The sequence below is a fragment of the Mercenaria mercenaria genome, chromosome 14 (genome assembly GCF_021730395.1).
Source record: "Mercenaria mercenaria strain notata chromosome 14, MADL_Memer_1, whole genome shotgun sequence".
Classification (NCBI taxonomy): domain Eukaryota; kingdom Metazoa; phylum Mollusca; class Bivalvia; order Venerida; family Veneridae; genus Mercenaria; species Mercenaria mercenaria.
The window spans coordinates 32,020,293-32,045,523 of NC_069374.1; the positions used below are offsets into that span (position 1 = coordinate 32,020,293).

General features: G+C 35.4%; 2 protein-coding genes across 4 annotated transcripts; both read right to left on the reverse strand.

The window, feature by feature from the left end:
• Positions 1 to 5,038: 5,038 nt before the first annotated feature.
• LOC123527180 (uncharacterized) lies at positions 5,039 to 18,299 on the reverse strand. Of its 3 annotated transcripts, XM_053523180.1 has the most exons (6): positions 18,161 to 18,299; positions 12,740 to 13,376; positions 11,785 to 11,937; positions 10,639 to 11,198; positions 10,252 to 10,340; positions 9,833 to 10,002 (listed from the first exon to the last, which is right to left on the reverse strand). In XM_053523180.1, exons 2-6 carry the CDS (start codon positions 13,301 to 13,303, stop codon positions 9,983 to 9,985), a joined length of 1,386 nt encoding a protein of 461 aa, XP_053379155.1. In that variant the 5' UTR covers positions 13,304 to 13,376; positions 18,161 to 18,299; the 3' UTR covers positions 9,833 to 9,982. The 3 variants fall into 3 exon arrangements, with proteins under 3 accessions (XP_045162433.2, XP_053379156.1, XP_053379155.1); XM_053523181.1 differs by lacking the exon at positions 10,252 to 10,340 and having other exon boundaries at positions 9,812 to 10,000; XM_045306498.2 differs by lacking the exons at positions 11,785 to 11,937; positions 12,740 to 13,376; positions 18,161 to 18,299 and having other exon boundaries at positions 5,039 to 10,002; positions 10,639 to 10,855.
• A 3,239-nt stretch (positions 18,300 to 21,538) lies between these two features.
• Positions 21,539 to 24,428, reverse strand: LOC123527181 (sodium-coupled monocarboxylate transporter 2-like). Its single transcript, XM_045306499.2, has one exon. It carries the CDS (start codon positions 23,917 to 23,919, stop codon positions 22,129 to 22,131), a length of 1,791 nt encoding a protein of 596 aa, XP_045162434.2. The 5' UTR covers positions 23,920 to 24,428; the 3' UTR covers positions 21,539 to 22,128.
• Positions 24,429 to 25,231: the final 803 nt, after the last annotated feature.

Sequence of the window (25,231 nt, forward strand, 5' to 3'; positions counted from 1 at the left end):
ATGCAAGGAGGGGCACCTGGGGTCTTCCTTCACCATCAAAGCTGGAAAGGCACCATATGACCAATAAGTGTGTCGGTGCGACGTTAAACCCAACAAAATAAATTTAATAACCGAGTTCAGTTGAAGTCAATTGAAATGAACGACCGAATATGATCAGCAAATGCATGACCAGTGGCACGTGATCACTAAGCGGCGTTGTAGTAACTATGGTGTTTTAGCTCACCTCAACTGGCCAGATCCCATCATGGGTTTCAGAGTTATGGCCTCTTAAAGGGTCAAAATTTGCTATTTTGGCTTTTGAACACGATAGAAACCACATTTTGCAATCAATTCTAATCAAACTTGTACACAATTTGTATTGGCATAATATCTCAGTTCCTTTCAAAACATTTGCTACTTTTGCAGCCATATAGAGACTTCATTATACCCTAACAAACGAAGTTTTGGGGGTATATAGGTTGGTCGGTCTGTTTATCGGTTGGTCCGTTGGTTTTCATGGTTTCCGGACAATAACTCATGAAGGGCTTGACAGATTTAAATAATGTTTGGTACACAGGTGTAACTAAACATCATAAAATACAGGTCAAGTTCGACTTTGAAGTTAGTAGGTCAAAGGTCAAGGTCACAATGACCCGGAACAGTTAAACAGTTTCCGGAGAATACTAGTAACCCATGAAAGGCTTGACAGATTTAAATAAGTTTTGGTACACAGGTGTAACATCATATAATAAAGGCCAAGTTCGACTTTGAGGTCAGTAGGTTATAGGTCAAGGTCACAATGACCCAACCTGTAACAGTTAAAAGGTTTCTAGATGGTAACTTGAGAACGCTTGTGCCAAGGATCATAAATTTTGGTACACAGGTGTAACATCATAAAATACAGGTCAGTTTCGACTTTGATAACAGTAGGTCAAAGGTCAAGATCCCAGTGACCCGGAACAGTTAAACGGTTTCCGGATGGTAACTTGAGAACGCCTGAGCCAAGGATCATAAATTTTACTACACAGGTGTAACATCATAAAATACAGGTCAAGTTCGACTTTGAGGTCAGTAGGTCAAAAGTCAAGGTCACAGTGACCCGCAACAGTTAAACCGTTTCGGGACGATAACTTGAGGATGCTTGGGCGTAAGTTCACGAAACTTAAAAGGGAGGTTGATCATGACCAGCAGATGACACCTTTTGATTTTGAGGTCAGTGGGTCAAAGTTCTAGGTCACAGTGACCCGGAACAATTAAACCGTTTCCGGACGATAACTTGAAAACGCTTGGGCCTAGGTTCACGAAACTTTAAAGGGAGGTTGATCATGACCAGCAGATGATCCCAATTGATTTTCAGTTTCCATTTGACATTGGCTTACTTCAGTGACAAGGCCGTATTGTGGAGGTATAGTTCGTCACTCCTGTGACAGCTCTAGTTTATGGTTTTATTTGATTCAATCTTGCAAAATAGCTTTAACAACAATAGATGTTGGATTCAATGATGAATCCGTCAGATCTAATCATAGGTTCCGGAGATAAAGCCCCTGAAACAGTCGAACATAGCTAATGTTTACCATGTGAACACGATAGAAGTGACATTTTACATTCGATTTTAACCACACTTGCACATAATTGAAGTCACAATAAGATCTCGGGTCCTTTCAAAAACCGGCTAGGTTCCATCATGGGTTCTAGAGTAAATATTTCTATTTTGTCCCTTTCAGCCATATAGAGGTTTCATTTATGCTTTGATATGATACAAACTTGCACAGAATGTTAATCTTGGTAATCTCTAGGCCAAGTTCGAAACTGGGTCATGTGTGGTCAAAAACTAGGTCACCATGTCAATTCAAAGGAAAAGCTTGTTAACATCCTAGAGGCCACATTTATGATCATATCTTCATGAAATTTGGTCAGAATGTTTTTCTTGATGATTCCTATGCCAAGTTCAAAACTGGGTCATTTGAGTAAAAAACTAAGCCACCCGGTCAAATAGGAAAAGCTAGGCCACATTTATGACCCTGTCTTTATGAAACTTGGTCAGAATGTTTATCTTGATTATTTCTAGAACAAGTTCGGAACTGGGTTATATGGGATCAAAAACTAGATCACCCGCTCAAATTAAAGGAAAAGCTTGTTAACACTCTAAAGGCCATATTTATGATCCTATCTTCATGAAACTTAGTAAGAATGTTTATCTAGATGATTCCTAGGCCAAGTTTGAAACTGGGTCATGTGGGGTCAAAATACTAGGCCACCAGTTCAGATCAAAGGAAAAGCTTGTTAACACCCTAGAAACCACATTTATGATCCTATCTTCATTAAATTTGGTCAGAATGTTTATCTTGATGATTCTTAGGCCAAAATTAACAGGTGGGCGATATAGGGTCTTTATGACCTTATTGTTATTTTTGTGGTTAAAGCAACATTACTGTCATAATTTTCAATGAAACCAATTTGGCTAATGTAGATAATATGTTGATGTTTTCACATCAAGAAAACTTTAAAAAATCTTTTTTTCGAACAAAGGTATTAGGTGAATTTTTTTAACTCACCTGTCACGTAGTGACAGGGTGAGCTTTTGTGATCGCCCTTCGTCCGTCGTCCGTCCACAATTTCTTTTCTGCACGATAGTGGTTTCATTTATGATTTTATTTTAACCAAACTTGCACACAGCTTGTATCACCATAAGATCTCGGTTCCTTTCTTAAACTGGCCAGATCCCATTATGGGTTCCAGAGTTATGGCAAAATTAGCTTTTTTTACCTTGTCTGCACAATAGCACCTTTATTTATGATTTGATTTTTACCAAACTTGTATCAACGTAAAATATTGGTTCCTGTCTTGAAATGGCCAGATTCCGTTATGGGTTCCAGAGTTATGGCCCCTGAAAGGGCCAAAATTAGCTATTTTGACCTTGTCTGCTTATTTTTGATTTGAATTTAATCAAACTTGCACAAAACTTGTGTCACCATAAGATCTCAGTTCCTTTCTTGAACCGGCTAGATCTCATAATGGGTTCCAGTGTTATGGCCCCTGAAAGGGCCAAAAATAGCTATTTTGAATTTGTCTGCACAATGGAAGCTTCATTTATTATTTGATTTTAACCAGACTTACACACAACTTGTGTCACCACAAGATCTTGCTTCCTTTCTTGAATTGGCCAGATTCCATCATGGATTCCAGAGTTATGGCCCCTTAAAGGTCCAAAATTTGCTATTTGGCTTTTGCAGCCATATAGAGACTTCATTTATGGTTTGATTTGATACAAACTTTCAAAATGAAGATAACAACAATAAATCTTGGATACCATGACGAATCTGTCACATCCATCATAGGTTCCAGAGTTGTTTATATCTGATTACCTCCCTGATTGTAATCAAAATGGATTTATATCAGTAAGTACTTATAGGACTTATTTGAAATTTCATTATTGTCATTAGTTGTACTGAGACAATCTGGGTAGATATCTATGGACTGATTTTGTGTCAAATTACCTCCCTTTATTTCAAATTAAAATGGGTATATCTCCGTAACTAATGAAGATACTGCTCTGAAATTTCATTTATGTCAACAATCGGACTTGGACAATCAGTGAAGATACATATTGACTGAATTTATGCCAAATAACCTCCCTTTATTTTTTATCTAAATGAATACACCTTAGCAGCTTCTAATGAGATTGGTTTGAAACGTTATTTATGTCTTCCATGGTAAGAAGTAGTCATATTAGATAACTCTTGATTGAACATTTATCGATATGAATACTTTACTAATATATTGTTGTAGCTTGTACTCTGTATCTTCTACATGAATATACCAATGCATGATTACCTCCCCTGATTTTAATAAAAATGGATTTATCTCAGTAAATTTTTAATGACCTCATTTGAAATTTCATTATTGTCTTTAGTTTGACTGAGGCAATCAGGGTAGATAGCTATGAACTGATTTTATATCAAATTACCTCCCTTCGTTTCAAATTAAAATGGGTGTATCTCGGTTACCAATGAAGATTCTGATTTGAAATGTCATTTGTGCCATCAGATAGACTCGGACAATCAGGGTAGATAACTTTTGACCGAATTTATGACAAATTACCTCCCTTTATTTTATGTAAACAAATATATCTCAGCAGCATGTAATGAGATTGGTTTTAAATGTTTTTTAAGTCTTCCAGGGTAAGGAATAGTCATGTTAGTACAAAAATGCAGCATTTGAGGCTAGGACCCTCAAACTTGGTATGAAAATTGGCCCTGACTAGAAAATGTTTATCCTGATATTAAATGTGTATGCCTATGTGCTCTATGTCAAAACTTGATCATATCATTTTGAGCAATGCTACTCAGATGAGCGATACAGGGCCATCATGGCCCTCTTGTATATGTAGAATTACCTGATTGTTTTCTTCCTATGTTGTCAATGCAGAGATTTCGGTCAAATTTGGAGCTATCATAAAGACACAGTTACACAAGAAAACTGCAAAACATGTATCAAACGTTTCAGCAGAGAAATACATTGTATTATATTTAGAATTCTCCGTATTAATATTTTGATGATTCTGTATTAGCTTGAAGCGGCTTTAATTTAAAATGGTCTTCTGGCATGTGACTTAAAAGATGTATTGTTCCTTTAGCTATATCGGATTTTCGACTTTGCTATAATCTTTTTATAATAAAGGAATGTTATGTACTAGGAGACATTTTCTCCAAGTATTTTTTAAAAATGTTGAAAAACCATGTATCGAAATATACAACTATGACTTACCATTACAATGGCCTTCCATAACATGTTTTTCTATTACTATGTCTTTCCATTTCATTGACTTTCCACTTTCCATTACAATACATTTTCATTACAATGGCTTTCCATTACAATGTGTTTTTTTCTATCAGAATGACTTTCCATAACATTGACTTTCCATTTTTACAATGACTTCGTTACAATTACATTCCAGTTCAAAGAATTCCCATTACAGTGATGTCATTCGAAGACAAAACTGATCCAGTCAGGAAGAGGTAAGGATAAAAATAGCTTGGGAAAGACAATACACAAAATATCCGTTTTCGAAATATATTCTATATCTAAAATAATACATATGACAGCATGTCATTCATAAAAGTCAAGAAGTATGCGCTTAAACATATAACACTATTAGATACATGATTTTTCAACCGAAAGCAATTAAACTTTTGTTGAATTCTAAGATACTAAATAATTGACCGAAACATATGCGAGAAATCTACTTTTTGCAGATAAATATGTTTCGAAAAGCGTGTGCAGAGCTTATGAATTATAAATACAATTTAAACGAATTTAAGGATGTACCAGCGTGCTTTTTTTCAGGATAATTCCGCTATCTTGAAAAAATGTTTCTTCGAATATTTCTTTCTTACAAATATTTTACCAAAAATAATGCCAAATTATTAAAATATGTCTTATTATGGACCATTTAACCAACAATTTTCTACTTCTGCTAAAAACAAGTTCACCTTTATATTTGACTGGCATTGGCCTAAAATTGATGGAAGATTTACAATCGGGTAAGGGTCAGTAACTTTAAATATCTATTAAAGTAGATCAGGTTTGGTTCTGATATTTTTCTGACTGATATATATAATAATCAGCTACAATTGAAATAAAAAGTTTCAACATAGCACTTTATATTACCAAGGAAATATAAATTAAAACAAAAAGAACTAAAATATCAAAATCATTGTTTTTTTTCAAAGATTTTTTTCTAAATAAATATCTTAGATGCACGGTGACCCAAACTTTACTTCTTTCCATTTTGAAAAATATTTGTGTATCATTAAAGCTGCAAAATATTTTTAAAATCTTAACGTCAGATTTTTTTGTAGATTTAAATACGTTTTTCCCATTGAAAATAAAGTGGGTGGGGTAATTATGTCAACATGTAAAAATGACAGAGATTTGTTAGTGTCATTTATGCTTATGTAATACTGATATCACCTTGTATTCATAGTAACCTGTAAGACTTGAAATCCATATAGCATTAAGTGAGATATTATATATTTTATAAAGTACCACCATTTTTTTTCAATTTTCAGAAATGCTTACAGTGGATGAAGAAAATGCCCTAGAAAATTAAAACGAGTTCATTGACTGTCTTTTTTCTTCTCTTGTTTGACTTAGAAACTAATGCTCTTCAAGTTCACAGATTATGAAAAAAAAAAAAACACTTAAGTTAGAAAAAAAAGGATTCTACATTCTGAATTTAGATTATTATTTGTGCATTGTATGACATTATCAAATCACTCTTACAAGCTAAGTTGTGACATAAGTACCATTGAAGCAGTATTAAAATGCCCAAACATTATCTGCTATGGTGGTTCAGTTTTCACTGGATATATTAAAATCAGTTTAATTTGCAAATTGTCGTAATAATTGCATTCAAATTTGATAAATAGATGCAGCAAATATAAGAAATTAAAATTTCATTGAAATGTTACAAATTCTAAAGCTCTGCTGATACAATCAAATGTTGTTAAACCAACTAAATAATGAATTTTATTTTCTCAATAAAATAATAAATTTTCAATTTCAACAAATAGGTTTAATGCGTTATTGTCCTTCAGCATTGAATAAGTGTCAGGCAGTGGCACATGAAATATTTTTTGTCCTATATCAGCTGCCTTAGAAGAAACAGCAAACTTTTTTAAGATAAACGTTCAACAGAAAAAGCCATATTGAAAGAGAGCAGCAACAATCATTCAGACAAGTATATGTAGTTAATATGCACATCTTTCAACCTCTTGCATACTCATGAAACACGCCTATACCAAGCACGCAACAATTTAGCAAATACAACACTTAAGAATGTATAATGTGCACAATACGTGAGTCAATAAGTATCTATTTTGTTATAAGCTACACAGCGTTATTATATACATCTGACGACGGTTTAAATCTATTCAACGTTCATTAATCTCTTATCTGCATGCTTAGAAATATATGTGAAAAGAATTATAATGATTCTTTCCCTCTTTTTTTGTTAGTTTAATTCAAAGTGATTTCCGCATTGAGTCTTTTCAATTTTCAAACCTAAAACTGATGTATGAATCGAAAACGGCACCACTTTTGCAGACGAGACCAGCCTGTTTTGAGTAAACTTTGTAGATTCTTTCCCTATCTTGCAGTGGTTCTTTTTCTTCTATGTGTGTACAAAGTACGCTGATTTTTAGTTTATGCTTCACTTTTGGAGCACTTGCTAGAAATTGTTGAAATGATTCTTCTGTCAGTGTACACTTTCGTAACATGACATATGTCAGTTTCTTCATTCCATTGCTTAGTCTTGGTGATTCGTTGCCAAAGTTTATGGACAAAAGTTTGAGTTCCTGAAGCTGACTGAAATCAAGTATGACTTCAGTCATAGCTTTAGCTGTGTGTGGACTCAAAGGAGCCATTCTTGATTGTGAAAGAGTTAACATCTGTAAAGAATGGCAATTAGCGAGTCCTTCTAAGAATTCGGCTTCAACATTTGATTCTCTGCTACAACAATATTTCAATGATGGCTGATTCACAATAACCTGAAAGGGAACGTATTGCAAGTCAACATGTTGTAGACCCTCGTGTCTCGTCAAATGAAGTAGAAATGTACACTTCCCAACACCATGGTCAGCACAAGCTATGCGTTGTAGATGTATTTCTTTCAATTGTTCAGCGTTTTCTAAACGTGAAACTATCTTTTCCAGGTCATCATGGCTAAACTCAAAATTGTTCAAACTTATGTACTGTAGATCCAAAAGCGATGTTGGAATATCAATCCCCTTCAACAATAAATGTTCCAAAACCAGCGTTTGTAGTGTTAGGTGGTCCGACATCTGTATGTGCAATGGACAGGTTCCAAGCTTGTGATCAATGCAGTAAGTATCAACAAGTTTGATTTCCGTCAGAAGAGGTAATGCCTCTAATACATTCTCCAAGTCCGAATGGTGATGCGGAATATGGAAAATTTCTAGAACTACTTTCATTGTACTTGACTTGCTTTCTTCTTCCTCAAACAGCATTTGTAGGGAGTTGCCATTCATACCAAGTTCCCATGCTGAATATACTAGAGAATTCTTCGAGAGTTTCATCACGTCGTGTCCTAGTTTTAATAACCAGCTTGCAAATTTCATTTTTGCCAGATCTCTGTCGTAGACAAGATCCTGTATCTCAAGTTTGTTCAGTGAAGCGCATGTTGAGACAAAATCAACTAGGGTTTCTAGTACATCGCAGTTGCCTTTTATATAAATTGACTTAACATGTTCTTTGTCAATACACAAAAGACTACTTAGCTGTGGTTCCCTCCCTCTAGGCTGCAAGCTGTCTTCGTTGTCGCACATCAAGTCAGATAGGTACATGCAAGAACCGGTTTCTACGGGCATGTAGCCTCTTGCATTCAATATTTCCTCGATGCAGCATGTTATGAGGTTGCAAATCTGTTTCAATTCAGAAAACACGTTTTTATGCGGAGATTGTTTTAGTTCACCTCTACGGAAATCTTCCCTGTATCGTTTGACATCTGCGTCTTCATCAACAATCATCTGAATGCGCCTCGATAGTTGTTTTGCCACTGGAGGATTCATGCCAGAAACAAATAAGAAAATATTCTTCATCTCTAGAATATCTGTAACAGAATTGCAAGTCTTGAAAACCTGCTTTTCAATACCTGAATAACTGTCATCGTAATGGGTGTTGATAACGCCCTTCTGTGCCCGGTCTGAAAACAACGCGCACGAAGTAGAAATTAAAACAGCTGCTAAAAATTCTTGGAATGTTTGATGCAAAAATGATAGGCTCGTGAGTCTTTCTGAGGCGGAGATTCCAGAAATTTTACTCTCCGTCAGAAGTCCGATTTTCAAACCCATGTCAATATCTTCTGATGTCATGCCACAGTCATGTGCCACTGACCTATCAAACACCAAAGTAGACTCGGGACTCTCCGAGAAAAGTGTTTTGTATGAAAATTTCGCCAACTTGAATATTAAGTCTTTATTTCTCTGGCAATTTCTGTTGTTGTGGAAGCATTGTGGTAATTGTTGTGAGCAAGTTTCCTGTACATTTAGCTCAAACTTTGCAACTTCAAAAAATAGATCTATCATATTGCTGTATGTGTCACAGAGCGAATTTCCAAGAGGTTTGTCATCATGCCACAGACAAATAAGTTGCAGGAGTACGACGGGAACTGATTTCATATCGGATAATCCTTGGAAAGTAAGCAATTTTAGAAAATCCGAATCATTTTTGAACCGACCAAACTTCACATTGAGGTAGTGTACAACATTTCCTATGAACTGGTTTGATGATCTGTCGGTCAAGCCATGGACTTTCGCATGAATATCAATTTCTGTTGTTTTAAGCCTTGCTTCTTCCATTTTCCAAGGCCGCGTTGTTGTAAGAATCGTATATTTCTTCAGTAAATCTCTTTGAGGAATTTTGCTTCTTCGCAAGCATTTGTCTACATCAACGCCCTTTGGATTCCATTCATCAAGTCCATCTAAAATAATCAGACATCGTTCTGATTCTGTCTCGACTATTGTATCAAATAGTTCTTTATTCCAAGAGCTTGTTAACAAATGTGTTTTGACCATCTGATGAACATGATACTCATGCGTCATATGACATAAAGACACGTAGAACAAATATTCAAAGGCTTTCAGGACTTCTCGATTTTCAAAAATGTGTACCGATGGTTCCTTGTTTTTCATATGTACCTCGCACCATTGTTGGATTAAATGTTTGCAAAATGTGCTTTTTCCCATTCCTGCATCTCCACTTATATAAATATTTCTTCTGTCATATTGGGGAAACATCTCTTTATATGACTTCATATTTTGAAAACCTTTATTTATAGCCGATATAATTTTCATGGAATGAGATTGAGTGCTGTCAGCTACTACCATGTCAGGTTTTTCGTATATATTTGTGACATCGGTCTCTTCTTCGGGCATGGTGGGTAAGACAGATGCTTTGGTTTTATATTTCAGGTACATTTCTATCAAGTCCGATTGTAAATCTGAAAAAAATTGTTGCAAATCATTGTAAAGTATCATTAGTAGTTTCTAATTTTTGTAACAAATTACATGATAAAAATCCACTTTGTATATAAGTCTCCATCTATAGTTCTGTTTACTTGTAGATGTGCAGATTGTTCTTGGACTGCACTGGTCGCCAAGGCAAATTCACTTGCCACCAGCAGGCTTAATCTTAAAACTGAGGAACAGCAACTATTCAATTTACCATAATATGTTTATAGCAAATTGATACTTTCTCTTTGAAAGAAATGTGAGCTGCTTTTCATGTTCCTCCTGTGTCCGGTTACGTACTGATATGTCTCTTTTGAAGTTGTATAATTCCTACAAACATATGGAAGGAAATGTTTTGCAAATATTCGTTTATCTCTGCTATGAAGATATTACGGATGGTCAAAAACGATCTTTTTTATATTACCGATAGGATTGAAACCGTAAGGTATTACTAATATTTGAATATGTTTTATGTAAAAGAAAATCCATATATTTTCTGTGCATTAAGGTAATAAAACAAAGCTGAAACCACAGACCAGATTTTTTCGAAAGTTATTGATATCTTCTTTATCGCCATATCAAAATACAAGTGTATCTGACGTGTAATCCAAAGACTTCTGTGTTTTACCTGACGTACTTCCTTAATTCCTGATTTAATTGCGCGGCGGTCTTTGCTGTATTTCCCAAGCATTCGATCCATTCTGTTGACTGCTGTGACGTCTCTGTTGTATCCGAAGAACCTTTAAGTGGTTTTCGTAACTCTTCAAGTTGGTCAGACAGTATGCGAAGTTGGTCATTAATAGATTTATTTTGGCTTTGAAAGTCTTCCATTGTAACTACTTTATCATTGAGAGTATCGACCTGACTCTGGATTGTTTTTATCAAAGTATCTTGATCGTCACCATCGTGTGTACTAGGCACCGACAAACCGTCTTTAACTGAATTGATTTTAGTGTCTATGCTTTCAATGAGAGACTTCAGCTCTTCATATTCTTCTCGAGTGCTTAGGGAAGCACACTGATCGTTGATATTTTGCAAAACACACAAGTTCAAATCAGATATAATTTCGTTTTTCCTAGCTTCCAAATTTTCAAGTATCTCACATTCCTTTTCTCTCATTGCTTTTAACGATGCCTTTCTCATCTCCATCTCGTCAGCTATAGTAATTTCAAGTGTGTCGTCTCTGAGCTAAATGAACAAGGTAACAAATATTAAAATAAAAGTTAATAATGCAAAAAGGCCAAGGTGTATTAACATCACTAATTTGAAACTTTTGAACAAACTTTTATTAATTAAAGTTTTAGTAAATAACAACATGATGACGAATAAGTCATATATTTATCACAACATTTTTAAGCATTACAAGGATATAAAACTTTTATTTGGAGGATATTAAAATTTACATGACAACTGATTTACTCATTTACTGACATATATTGTGTATGTTCATGTATGTGTCAGATTATTTACCTACTAGCTAATATAATTTAGATTAAGTGGAATATCTTCAAATTTAATATTTATTTTTCAGAACATAACCAGTCATTTTCTTACAATTTTCATATTGATTTAATTAAAGTAAAGCCACTAATACACAGTCACGTCATGTCTACTTACCATATAACAATTGATTCGCTGCTAATATATTTCTGAATACATTATTAATCCTTAAAAGCTACTGCATTTTCTTTCTATCTATATAACGTGTCAGAAACATTTCCTTTTTGTGAACGAATAAAATCGTTATCCATCATCCTGAAAACATATGAAATACCTGTTCGAGCTTTGTCTTTGCTGTTTGTGCTTCTGAACGAATACAAATGCGGTCGTCAAGTATACTTATCATGTCATTTAAGTACATCCTTACTGTATGATCATCAAGTTCCAGGTCTGTGGAGTGAAATATATCATTTCTTGCTTTCCTTGCCTGAAATAATACGTACATTTGTACCAACATATCGCATCTGGTGTGTAAATATCCAAAATTCTAAATGCCTCGCGTAAACATTATGAATAGTAAAACATTTTGGTAAATTTAGTTCGTTTTTGGTTTTGTTGGGTTTTACGCCGCGCCGACACAATTATAGGTCATATAGCGACTTTCCAGCTTTGATGGTGGAGGAAGACCCCAGGTGTCCCTCCATAAATTATTCCACCACGAGTGGGCACCTAGGTAGACCCACCGACATTCCGTAATCCAGCTGGATGGCATCCTCAAATGAAGAATTAAACGCCCTGAGTGAGTCTCGAACCGAGTGAGTCTCGAACCCATATCAGTGAGGGGCAAGTGATTTGAAGTCAACGTCCTTAACCACTCGGCCAGGTAGGCCCCTATTTTGGTAGATAGTTGTATCTGTAATGAAAGGTCTGTAATGAAAGACACATTCAACTTCATACAATTCCTCCGTTGTTGAGTGGGTAAGTCACATGCCCAGTCATCGCTGTGGGTTCAAAATCTTGCATGGCGTGTAGAATTCATGTAAAGAAACTATACAGCTGACTAACAAAACGTCGTTGGTTCTGCCATGGTACTCGGTCATGCCTGAAACAATGTCCAGGGCGGTAACAGGAGTCTTCTTCAAACATAGAAAGTTGAAAAAGTCGTAGTATGACCTAAATACTGCCGTCGTCACTCTAATTAAAAGAAAACAAACGAAATAAATTATTCATTTTCTCCAATTCTTAACATAATATATTTCCAACATCAGTATGATAATATAACGAGTTACCTTGGAAATTACGTCATGGGGTGGATCTACAACATAGGATAGTTCCGTTTGCATCTCAAGGTCGTTCACCATCACATTGATCAGGCCAGAATAATCTGTGTCATAGGCTGACATTTTCCCAACACTCTCTCCTGCAGGTATGTTGCATTTAGCTATTTGCCAGTGGTTATTATGCCATTGACTTATGTCTGTGTTTTTCCAGCTTGGAGTACCAAAGCGATGCTGAGCAATTATTTTGTCGTACATGGCGCTACAAAATTTCGTCGGACATAACTGCTTGCCCTTGGGATTTAGGCAGTTGCAGTGGTGTTTTTGGCCTAGTGAACATGTTCCTTGGCTAGTTTTAGTGTGTATTGGCATCAATGTCTTTAAAGAGCAGGATGTATAGCCAGCAACAGCTCTTTCACCATACACCTTTTTAATGTCGGCAAGCATATCATAGTGCTGCCGTTTCGTTGTCCAGTCAACCAGGTCAACAATACCTTCTCTGAGGAACTTTGTGGCAAGGCCGCCTTTAACCCAATTTTTATATCTAGGGTTGGACAGATACGGATCGTGCGGCATTGTCCAAACTCAAAAAGGAATGGGTTATACAATAGCTATTTATTACCTCGTGCTGCCCAGGTCTCTTTCCAGTCTACAATGACAAAAGAAACAACAATAAAGAAAACTGATGAGAGGTTCAGCAAATTAAAAGACTTCATTAACAGGCCGGATAGAACAGGGTGTCTAACATGCACAAAGTGTTCAATAAGAAATAAGGACCTGCTTTAAAGTTCAATAATATACTAAAATTTTGAATCAAAACAATAAAACTTTGTACAAAGAACATAAAGAAATGCCAATGAATAGTACTGGTTCACAGAAAATGATGTCAAAAACAGGACATGACTTTTTATATACATCATTTCCTGTTGTCAAGTACAGTGTAAAAAGGATGGAAAAAGATTTACTTGATTCACACCGTGAAAAAGCGTTCCTTTTAAGAAAACAATGTTTCTCGTGACATGCAAATCTTGAACATGCCCAAATGTCAAAAACATGTATATGTGAGTGGCTCTTTTGAAGAATTTCCAATATAAAAAGGCAGTGAATGTCCATAAAAGTTCATATAACTAATCACCAGAGGATTGCACTAAGTGGAGTACAACAGAGTGAGTTCAACTCAGTTGATAAAGGAAAAATGAAGGAGAAAATCTGAGTACGTTGCCAACATAAACTGAGTCATAAAGATAAAGAACGGGAAATCAAAATCCCCCCCCCCCCCCCCACGTTAACTTTACATGATTTCCACTAGTATGATGGTCAAACCAGTTATTTTTATGGATGAGTTCAGCATGACATGTACTACTATTTTTGGAGCCCCATCCCCATCATTTTGTGGCAGATTTTTTTTATGACAGTTCATTAATAACCTAATCTATTGAAGGAAACGTTTGCACATTTAAAGTAACGTTGCATAATGTTAAACTGAAGTACAATATGATTATGTTGAAATTTCATTTTCTAAATGTATATCAATCATAGTTATTGAATAGTACTTATTGAGCAGTGCATTACATCTGTCCACTATATGTTAACATGAGTACACGTATTAATTCGTTGGGTTTTAGTCTCCAACAGTAACTTCTGTTGAGTTTAACGCCACACCGACACAGTTATAGGTCACATTGCTACTTTACAGCTTTTCGTGGTAGAGGGAGATTGAAGATGCCCCTCGGAGCAAATTATTTCAGGCATGGGCAGGTATCGGAGTAGATTCATCGACCTTCTGCAAGCAAGCTGTATGGCTATTTCTACAACCCAGGTGTGGTTTGAGTCGACGGCCATAAAACACATCCTAATCACACAAAGAGTATCGGTTATGAAATAACCGTTTTATGCAAAGCCTCTTTGTTTTCTTTGGTTCGAGTCCAAGCAGCAGATACAAATAAATGTTAGCTAGTCTGGATCGACTCATAACGCGCTTCCGGTGTTTATTTGTGAGGCACTGACACAGACGAATGTTTTAACAAGACTTGAAGACAGTAGGTTGAATCCCAATCTAGAAAAGGCACCCATTATGAAACACAGTGATAGTAGAAATTATTCATCATTATTTTCTGTATCGTGTGAGTGGTTTGTATATTTGAATTTTATGAATATTTATATGTCAACATTTTTCTTTTCCCAGAAAATTAATGTATATTTGTATTGTATACGAGGAATGTTCCAAAATAACGCAGACTTTATTTCTAGCTTTTCTATATTTTAAAACTAAATAATAAATACATTATCATGATTCACAACTTTTCTTCACACTTCACTGCAAATTTGACGTAAATAGGACCATACTTATGATACTACCAGACATGTAATTTCGGCAACGCTAACGGTGCGTTGATTTCAAAATGATGTCGTCGACCATTTGCACTTATTTTAAATTTGTAATGAACATTCAATTGTTCTAATAAATAATACCTAAGTCATAATAAGTTGTTCGAGCACTATCAACCCCCGTGCTTTATCCCCGTGTTCGCACCATAAGTAATTTGTTTCGATTCATCATAGATTAGCGTTATCGTCAATTCAATAATTGTTTTTGCCTTCGACCTTCTCTGTCTTTTAAGCAATTCTTGGTCATCTGCAAATTGAAGACTAAAGCGCTGTTGACAGTATGTTGCCGTGCTGTTTGCTTCATTAATTTATGAATGTAAGTTGGTGTTTGCCAAAATTCCACGGTCATTTTATAAATGCTCGTGTGTGTATGACGACATACGGTTTGCTATAAACAGTGATACTCTCTTACTTTAAAACGTTCGATTAACATGCGCATGCGCGTCGCCTAAACATCTACCTGCCATGTTGCGTAATTTGGACTATCAATGAGAGCATTGCCTATATGCTGCAAATAAGAATACTATCTTCTAATTCCAACTGTGATCTGCACTCCTTAAGTTCTAGCAGCGGTCTGTTCAGAAAGATTTTGCACACTAGATTCTAGTGTATTTCTAAATGTCATTTTTCATGCTCTACCTAAGTAATTAGATAATCTAATCTTTGTACGGACATACATGTATTATGTTTACAAATTAATAACAGCATGTAGATATTTTCGAATTCTATCACTTCCTAGACTAAGTGTTATCGTTATTGTCATTTCCTGTTGTTAATCAAAATCAACTTACATCTTATAGTGCCTATTTAAGGAAAAGTGGAGAGTTTTAGCACTACTCTGTGCGTCTATGATACTTCAAAAATATCAAAAGAAAACGAAAGTGATAGTGTTGTGGTTAATCAGGAAGAAGTACAAGTGGATAGGAGTGTCAAAAATTGCATTGTGAAATACATGTGTACTAGGCGCTTTGTCAGTGTCTACTCGTCTACTAATGCCTACTTATTTATCTTAAGTCCCCGCAGCGATTACTTCCTCTTACGGTACATTGACTCACTGCAATCACGAGTTGTTTAAAGGGACGCAGACTTTGAAATTAGAAAAAAAAGTGGGTGGGGTATGATAAAATTTATCTTTAAAAAGGTACAAAGTTTCGGTACATGAATGGATACTGATATAACTGTTATTAGAACACGAATGAAAGCTCACTTGCTCACTTAAATAAAGATAAAAGCCCATATAAGAAAGTTATTGTTGAATCACATACGGCTCATTGTGAACATTCAAAGTCAACAATTAATACTTTTTGTGTGAAAATAATAGCACTTTACTTTGTCCAAACATTAATTAATATCCTACTGATTCTAATTTAAAGGAAAAGGGAAAGAAGTTCATTTTCATTTTTCATACCGTAAGCTACAACTCGTTTAAATGGGTCAACCGTATTGTTATACTTATAAAATAGACTGGCCCAGTTTATAGGTTGGTCAAGGCTACGGATATGTATCGTATTTTGCCATCGAAATATTACTATAAAATGCTTCTTCCCCTTCCGTTTGGATCCGTCCATGTTTACAAACACGTTTGTTTATTCTACGGACAGTATAGTGGACGCAACTTGACCCCGATGGTTGACCTTTGTATTATAATGCATAATGAGGCACAACCTAATATTGAAAGGAGTGTACGTAAAATACTTCATCTCTTTGCATTCATAAATTTAAATATACACGGGTACCCTAAGCACCCCTTGTTTTTACAATGAAATAATCAATATGAATATTCAGCCTAAGGTCAACCATCGCGGTCAAGTTGCGACTTCTATAAAATACAGTATTCAGTTTGTTTACAAAGTAGTGCATATGAAAAGATATGGTGGTCAAGGAAGGCCACATTCCAAAACTAAAATGGTATATTCCCCTTAATACATGAAATGAATATTGTTTACAGAAGTCGAGTTGCTTGCAATAAGGGTCTAGAAATGATTCCATTATTAATTTCAACTTGGCATTCATGATAAACAATGCACTTTAATATCGAAACGTATTCAACATACCTTTGAAAATGTATTTTCTTAAAAAATCTTTAAAATATGGTATGGAATTTGGTTTAGAGGTCGAATCAATGTGAATATGTGCAAAATAACTTTCAAATCTCAGTCACAAAACTTACTAATACACAACAGGAATGTCAATGATCAAAACTGGACAAAAATACAATTATCCTCACTTTTATGCTATTTAAAATGTGCCTTTGAATTCCCCACCATACTTTTCATAACTCTGTTTCCACGTGTTGCACGAGACTGCTATTATTCACATAAAAAATCGGAGTCAGACAAGTTATAAATGCAATACCATCTAAACGTAGTTATTTGATAATCATGATAATGCAGTTCAAGAAAAACTTTATCTCATAACTAGGGCTGGGACGATTTCAAAATTTTGAAATCGGATAATCGCTTATAAATAACATATACACTTAAAAAATACGGACCAAGGTTAATACATAGCATTCGTTTAAATTTACAATTAGATACTCAACAAATGTGTCATAGGTACTCGAGATTTTATGAAGGAGAACATAATTTGTTATACACAGTAATTGATACGCTATCTAGAGTTAAAAAGGAAAATAGCGACCGCTCTCCTTTATCATACGGAAATTGAGTGAGAATATAATCCCATATAAGAATATACTACTGTACAGATGATTCCGATACAATATTTGTATATTAACATGCACGGACGATTGCACACAAAAATTTGGTTGAATAGAAAACAGGTCATACACATAGCATACTTTTTTATGTTAATAAACGGTTGAATGCAATTTGCCTAAACTAAACATGTTCCTTAATGGCACTTACACCTAAAAAAATCATTAATGGCACTTACACCTAAAAACAAATCATTAATCTAAAAATACATGTCGGAAAACGACTGAAGTTTTGATAAACGAATATAAACAATATTGTCTTAAACAATTTAATTGCTTTTTTTATCACATAGATTTTGTTTATTGATTATAGTTATCATTTGACTTACCTTTAAAGTGACCTGGGCAGCAGTGTCCGGGCGTTACGATGTTAATGCCTTCTGTAGTTTTACGTTACATATAATTGCAAATATGGTGGGCGAATTATCCTATTGCAATATGGCGAGCTATTATGGGATCCCATTTAGATCTTAAAAGGGACATAATTCAACACACAACATTCCTATACGCGCTCAGAGTAATATAACATACGGTTAGGAGATTTTAAATATGGGTAGGGCATTTAATTCTTCTAAATCTGGACAGACGTACGGAGAGGGAGAAATTCGTATTTTATATATTAAACAATATATAGATATCAAATTGTTAGGGGTAGGTCGGTTTTCATAAATAGTGCCAACACCAGAAGAATACTCTTCATTTTGCTTTTAAAATGCTTTTAACTCTGTAACCCTGATACTGGAAAATGACAGGCAGAGTTAAGCGGCAACCCAAGATTTGTGTTCAAATTTGAAATTAGAAGTTAGGAAACCCCACGAGGGGCTAACTCTGGTTATATTGGTAGCGAAATATTGGAAACTGAAAATCATCCAACTGAAGTTTTGGTTAACGAATATAAACAATATTGTCTTAAACAGTTGAAATACTTTTTTATCTTAATTATAGTAATTATATGAGTTACCTTTAAAGTGACTTGGGCAGCAGTATACTGGCGTTATGATGTTAATGCCTTCTGTGGTTTTACCTTCAATTAATTGCAAATATGGTGGACAAACTATTATAGTTTAATATGGCTCCCATTTAGATCTAAAAAGGGACATAGTCCAACACACACCATTCCTATACGAGATCGGAGTAATGTAAACGGGCATTTAATTCGTCTTAATTTGGAAAGACGTACGAAAAGAGATAAATATAGATATAGATATCAAATTGTTAGGGGTAGGTCAGTTTACATAAATAGTGTCAGCACCAGAAGAATACTCTTCAATTTGCTTTTAAAATGCTTTAAACTCTGTAAACCAGATACTGGAAAATGACAGACAGAGTTAAGCGGCAACCCAAGATTTGTGTTCAAATTTGAAAACAGAAGTTAGGAAACCCCACGAGGGGCTAAATCTGGTTATTTTGGTAGCTGAGCAACCCGCCGTTCTCGCAAATATTGAATAATTCTGTTTGACTTGTGGACAGGGGCGTCATCGTGTTAAAGACACTTGCGGGAAAAGTGAGAAATGGAAGCAGGACGATGTTTCAGAAGATATTTTTTAAACGTTTTCTGCGCACAGTTTCTTTATACATACCAGTAAACGGCTCAATTGGACACTCAAACTGAACTGTTGGACAATAGTTGGTGAAATATTTCACACATTTTTTTACACTTGTGAACTTTCCAGCTACATAAGAATGTTTAACGACTTTAAGTACCTATTTTTCTGAGAGGTTTACAGCAAATCCTCCATGACTAAATAAGTAGATACCCTGGATTGTATTTAGGCAATTTACGGGCTGTCGAAACACATTGACGTTAGTGTTAGTCTATCACGATACGGTGTATCTATCTGACAATAATCCTCCTGGCTTACAAGATTTCTTGGTGTCTGGATCTTCCAAGGACATTAACCTGTCCGCACTTGAATCTCTTGTTATCTACAATGTGACTGTGAGATAGGGTACTAATTTGCCCATTTATATATGGTGTTTATTCTTAAACTAAGTGACAACCGAGCTGTAATATAAGCCGGTCTTTAAGCGGTGTCAATTATGTAATATTCCCAAACAAAATGGCCTGGATTTTTTACCTTTGGTATCAATCAGTAGCTGAAATACTGAGATAAATGATAAAATTGCGTGCGTGGATATAGAGATCAGATTGTTTTACATGACTCTCAGCCGAACGGATTAATTTACTGGCTTATACCGGTGTAGGGAACAGAGACAGTATTGCACTATCGCATTATAAAAAGTATGTGTATCCGACACTGTACATTTTTTCGTACCCGTTTTAAAACAAATTTTGTGACTACACACATCAGATTTTTATCCAGTTTTAATCTTACTGGTTTCAACAGCTGCAATTCAATTACAGCATTTGACTTCTATTTACACTTTATTGTAAGTTTGGAACATGGTGAGAGTTAACAGTGACGTTTTGTGCACAATTAACCAAATTTTTAAAACTTCCCAGTGGTATTTTTTGTCATTGAGTTGTCTAAGGCGTTGACTCAATGTTTCTCCAAATATCGTCGTTAAATGGTCCCCATGATACCAAAGAATCAGAAAGGGAGCTGTGGTCTAGTGGATAAGATGCCGACCGCTCAATCTAGGGGTCGTGGGTTCCAGCCCCACTGAGGTTACGACCATAACTTCTCATATGACACCAGTACTGAGTTTTTCCAGGAAGCGGACTCGAGAGTGGTTCCAATAAGCTTTCATCACAATCGAGCTAAAACAAATTAGTATAAACTAAAGGATCAGGAAATTTAGAAAAATTAAGTTCCAGTCAGGGAATACCTTTTATGACCGAAAACTAGCACTTGTCCTACAAACTGTTGTTGTGATAAATGATATTATTACATATTCGTTTCTATTCCCCGTTAAGTTACACTGGTACCGGAAACGTCAATATTTTTCCATACACTGACGCCTGAATTTCATATCGGGTGCATGACGTAATTCAGTGTGTGTTGTTGCACTACTTTTTTCTATTTAGTTCAGTATTGTCAATCCTATTCAGGCTATTGAACATATTTATGATATTTACATAATATTTATACGTGTAGATGCGTATGTAATAAAAAGGTTATTATCTTTGTATCGGGAAATATGCACGAGTTCTTCAGCGAAAGTATTGCGCGACTTTAGGAGCTAATAACCTATAAATATATCTAAAAACAAACAACATCATTTGGACGCAAAGAACGCAACAAAGGAAAATAAAAGCGAAAACCCATTTCAATTTTGTTTCCAAACACTGTTCAAAGAAAAAAAAAACGTTTTCCTACATGACATTTTCCTGTTTTATGGTCCTTAAAGTTTCGTTTCTGAAATCTCGAAGAAAAATGTACAGTTTGATAACAAACGAGCATATTGAACTGATACATGCACCTACATATACATTACATGTAAAAAAGTATCATTTGAGTTAGTGTTTTGTATTTAACATTGAACCAATATATGCACTTACATTATTCATTATGTATTATCTGAATAAATATTTTAAGTCAAATGCACATTTATATACGTTTCAAACTTATACTACTTGGGTAAATTTTTCGCATCCCATATGTCGGCTAAATTGTGATCATATAAAGGTTCCAAAAGAAACATGTTTTCGCTCTAGGTGTTCTTTTGGATGACTGAAATTGAAACATCATTTAAAAAAGATATATTGATCTTCGATTCTTATATCAGAAACATACAAATAAACAGAACAAAACATACGTTTTATTTTGACTTGTACATAGTACATCATCATATACATATATATATAATATATAATTAAACATGTTATCAGGTGTAAAAGGGGGATATCGTCCCAACTCGCCATATATACTTGCATTACATGTACTGGTTCTAACATTTAAAATTCGTTGGCAAAATTCCTTAGATTTCGTATAGCCCCATACCTCTGAAGAGTATGACAAAATAGACCCTAAAATGAGTCAAAATAAAATAAATAGCAGGAAGCAAAACAAAATTCGTTTTACTTGTAAATGATACAGTAATAAATGATACAGTAATGCATTGATCAATTTAGAAAACGGAATTTGTTTTGATCAATTAGCGCAATAAATAACTATAAATAAACCTTTGAAACCGACCTTTACACTATCAAATACATACATGTACTTCATTAGTTTATGAACTTTGAAATTTTAATTGATACTTTATTTGCTATGTATGAACTGCAATTATATTGATTGTCTTAACGAACTATTTAACTTTAAAGTTTTATAACAATTTATACAAAGTTAAAATACACAGATAACTTCATTTTCATTCATTCAGGGGCGATTAATCATTCCTTTTTCACAAAAAATTCCATCTCTGTAGTATCTTTTGCCATCTCATCCCGTGTTACTTTCGGTTTGAAAAGGTCATCTATAATATGCTTTTGGAACGAAAAAATACAGCTTTCATTAATGACCTTTGGAGGAGAGGTTAGGAGGCTGAAGACTACACCGAAAACTAACGATGTTGCAAAGCCGATAAAAGAGAACAAAATAAATGATATGCTATAAATTGTCTCTAGAACAGTTTTCTCAGGAGAACTAGTGGACATGTCTGTAGTTGGCATCTCTGTTGTTGGCATCTCTGTGTTTTGAACATAGGAAAAGTCTGTAGCATTCCAGGCTTGATCGAGAAAGGAAGAACAATTATCTGTTGGTCCTGGAGGAAGATAAGGGTATGACGGTAAATTTGTGAAAGTCTGTCCGACGTTTAGCCATAGTGACACACAAAATCCAGCAATAGCTCCAATAAATAAGCCTTTACTTGTGGATCGTCTCCACATGCTTGATAGAACAAATACCCCACATGTTGGCCCATCGATGCAACCCATGAACCCCGCAAATATTGCATGAATTGTTCCTGGTATAAGAGCGATTCCAAAAGCTAGTAGCATCGCCACTAGTCCATAAAACAGAACGAGAACTTTTGAAATATTGGTAGCTTTGTATACACCGATATTAGGAAAATTAACTTTTATAATGTCCACGTAGGTGACCGCAGAAAGGCTGCTCAGGCATGATGAAAGGGTGCTTAGAGCTGCACTGGAGAGGGATGCTATAAACAGTCCTGCAAAACCGGGATAGTCGCTGAATAACTGCTGTATTGTAAACGGAAGAATCTCGTTTATATTCTCAACAAGGCCTCCATCAAGAATATCACAGCGTTTTGAAACAAAATAAGCAAAGATAAAAGCTCCTTCGAGAGCGGCCATTGAGAGGAATAATGCGTATAACGGTGCTGAGATGAAATACAATGTTCTTGCGGACTTCACACTGGGCGTTGAGTAAACACGTTGCATAGCGGGCTGCATGTATGTACAAATGAGCATAATGCTGAACGAACCGAAAGAAGTGTTCCAAAATTGGTAACGAATGGTTGGATCGAAACGGAAGTCAGCAGCGTCAAACCTGTCTCCAGCATACTTGATTATATTGGCCGTACCTCCTACGTCAACGGTAGACTTTATAAGGACGGCTATTATTCCCGTGAGCATTATTAGCATCTGGAAAACGTCCGTCCATATGACGGCTTTTATACCACCAATAGAGGTATACACAGCTGTGACTGTTGTATAAATAATGATAGTACCCCAGAACGGTATACCCATCACGACCTCTAATGCGACGCATGTTCCGTAAGTTACAGTTCCCATGTAGAATATATTGTAAAGCACGCCTGAGGTGAGTGTTAGGTAACGTAAAACGTTATCACCAAAACGCAAATAAAAGTATTCATACACGCTTGTTAGCCGTAATGGATGGAACACAGGTACGATAAAGATTCCAGCGAATATGTATGCTGTTATAACTCCGACAACATAATACAACATTTTCATTCCATATGCGTATCCCTCCGCAGGAACGCCAATGATCATCAGAGAAGACTGAAAGGTGACTATAAAAGACAAAGCGACCGGCAAAGTGTTAAAATTCCTGCCTGCTAGAAAATAGTCCGTTGGTGTGTTCTTCTTCCGCTCCCATATCGCAAAAAATACTCCTATAGAAAAGGAAACGAGCAAAGTACCAACAAAAACAACATAATCCGCTGCACTAAATGTAGATTCTTTTCTTACTGACATTTTAACAAGTTATAAATACAATGTCTGTTAAGAAAGCCCTAAAAAATACAAATGTTCAGTTATGCGGTTTTCCAACGACTAAACTCTGGATTCACTGTAATGACACTTATGTACCATAGGCTTTGACCGGTATGCTCTTACATGCAAATCGTTCCCGAAAAAAGAGGTCATGGTCAAAGTCAGGTGCAGCCGATGTTAGTTTCATCTACTTTTATTTTTAAATTCAGTCCTTGAGAAAATAAAATCGTGACGATAAAAATAATGAAGATATACCAAGTAAATAATATATTCATAACGGATTAACTGTGAGGATAAGAACATATCCTGCATGCAAGACAAGAGTTTCGCTTTTTTTTTGCCTGTTCTGGAAAAACTTGTCGTACATGCCGGGGTGTAAGATGACTCTCGTGCTAAGATTTATGAATAAATGCGTAAGTATTCATACTATACTATAAAAAATGTGTCGAAAAGAAAAATATTCATTTTATACTATTTCTTATTTCTTCAATTATTTGAAGAATATGGTATGCTAGAAAACGAATCTACCACTGGCACAATGTACGGATGGAAATATGTGTCTCTCGCCGTTACTCGACAATGTACGGATGGAAATATCTGTCTCTCGCCGTTACTCGACAGGTACTCATTACCGCCTAAACAGTTGGCCGAGTGCCAGATATTTCAATCCGGTGAATGACTCTTATAACCTGACCTCTCTGCTACAAACAAAACAAAGCCTAGTTTGTGGATGCTTTATATATAATAGATAAAACTATATGATTATGTTAAACGTATGCATGTCACAGTGAAACGAGGCGCCAAAAGTACACTGCCACAATGTTAACTTTAGGGCAAGCGTGACGTTGGGTAGTGAAAAATATTGAAACTAGATCTACATTCAATTGATCTGTCTAGTCAGTTTTTTTTTTTTCAGGTATAGAAGATGCTGCCTCAGTTGCCCCCCACTGTTGCTGGTTCGACACAACGTTAGGGTGTAGGTAGGGGGAACCTAGCGGTTTGCTATACAATTAAAGCTGAACTTTCACCACAAAAGCGTAAGATTAAACTTTTGCTGGGCAGCTGAAATATATGTCCCTCAAACAATAAGTTTTTTCGCCACATTTCTCCGTTTGGTGCGGTTTTTATAGGTAGGTAGACAAATGCTTGAATTTTTATTGTTGTTAATTGCTTTGAAAATTAAGTAAAATACTTCCAACAAAGACAAAGTCATTGGTAAATGTATCAATAATGCATTTTATAACTACTGGATATTATTTTTCAACATATTAGAAGGCAAGAATAATCAAACATT

Coding starts and splice junctions, on each gene's coding strand:
- LOC123527180 (XM_045306498.2), bottom strand. CDS start 10,710: ATGGATCGAATGCTTGGGAAATACAGCAAAGACCGCCGCGCAATTAAA. Junction 10,341..10,638: donor GAATTAAGGAAGTACGTCAG/GTAAAACACAGA, acceptor ATATGTTTGTAG/GAATTATACAACTTCAAAAG. Junction 10,003..10,251: donor ACATTTCTTTCAAAGAGAAA/GTATCAATTTGC, acceptor ACAATTTTTTTC/AGATTTACAATCGGACTTGA.
- LOC123527181 (XM_045306499.2), bottom strand. CDS start 23,919: ATGTCAGTAAGAAAAGAATCTACATTTAGTGCAGCGGATTATGTTGTT.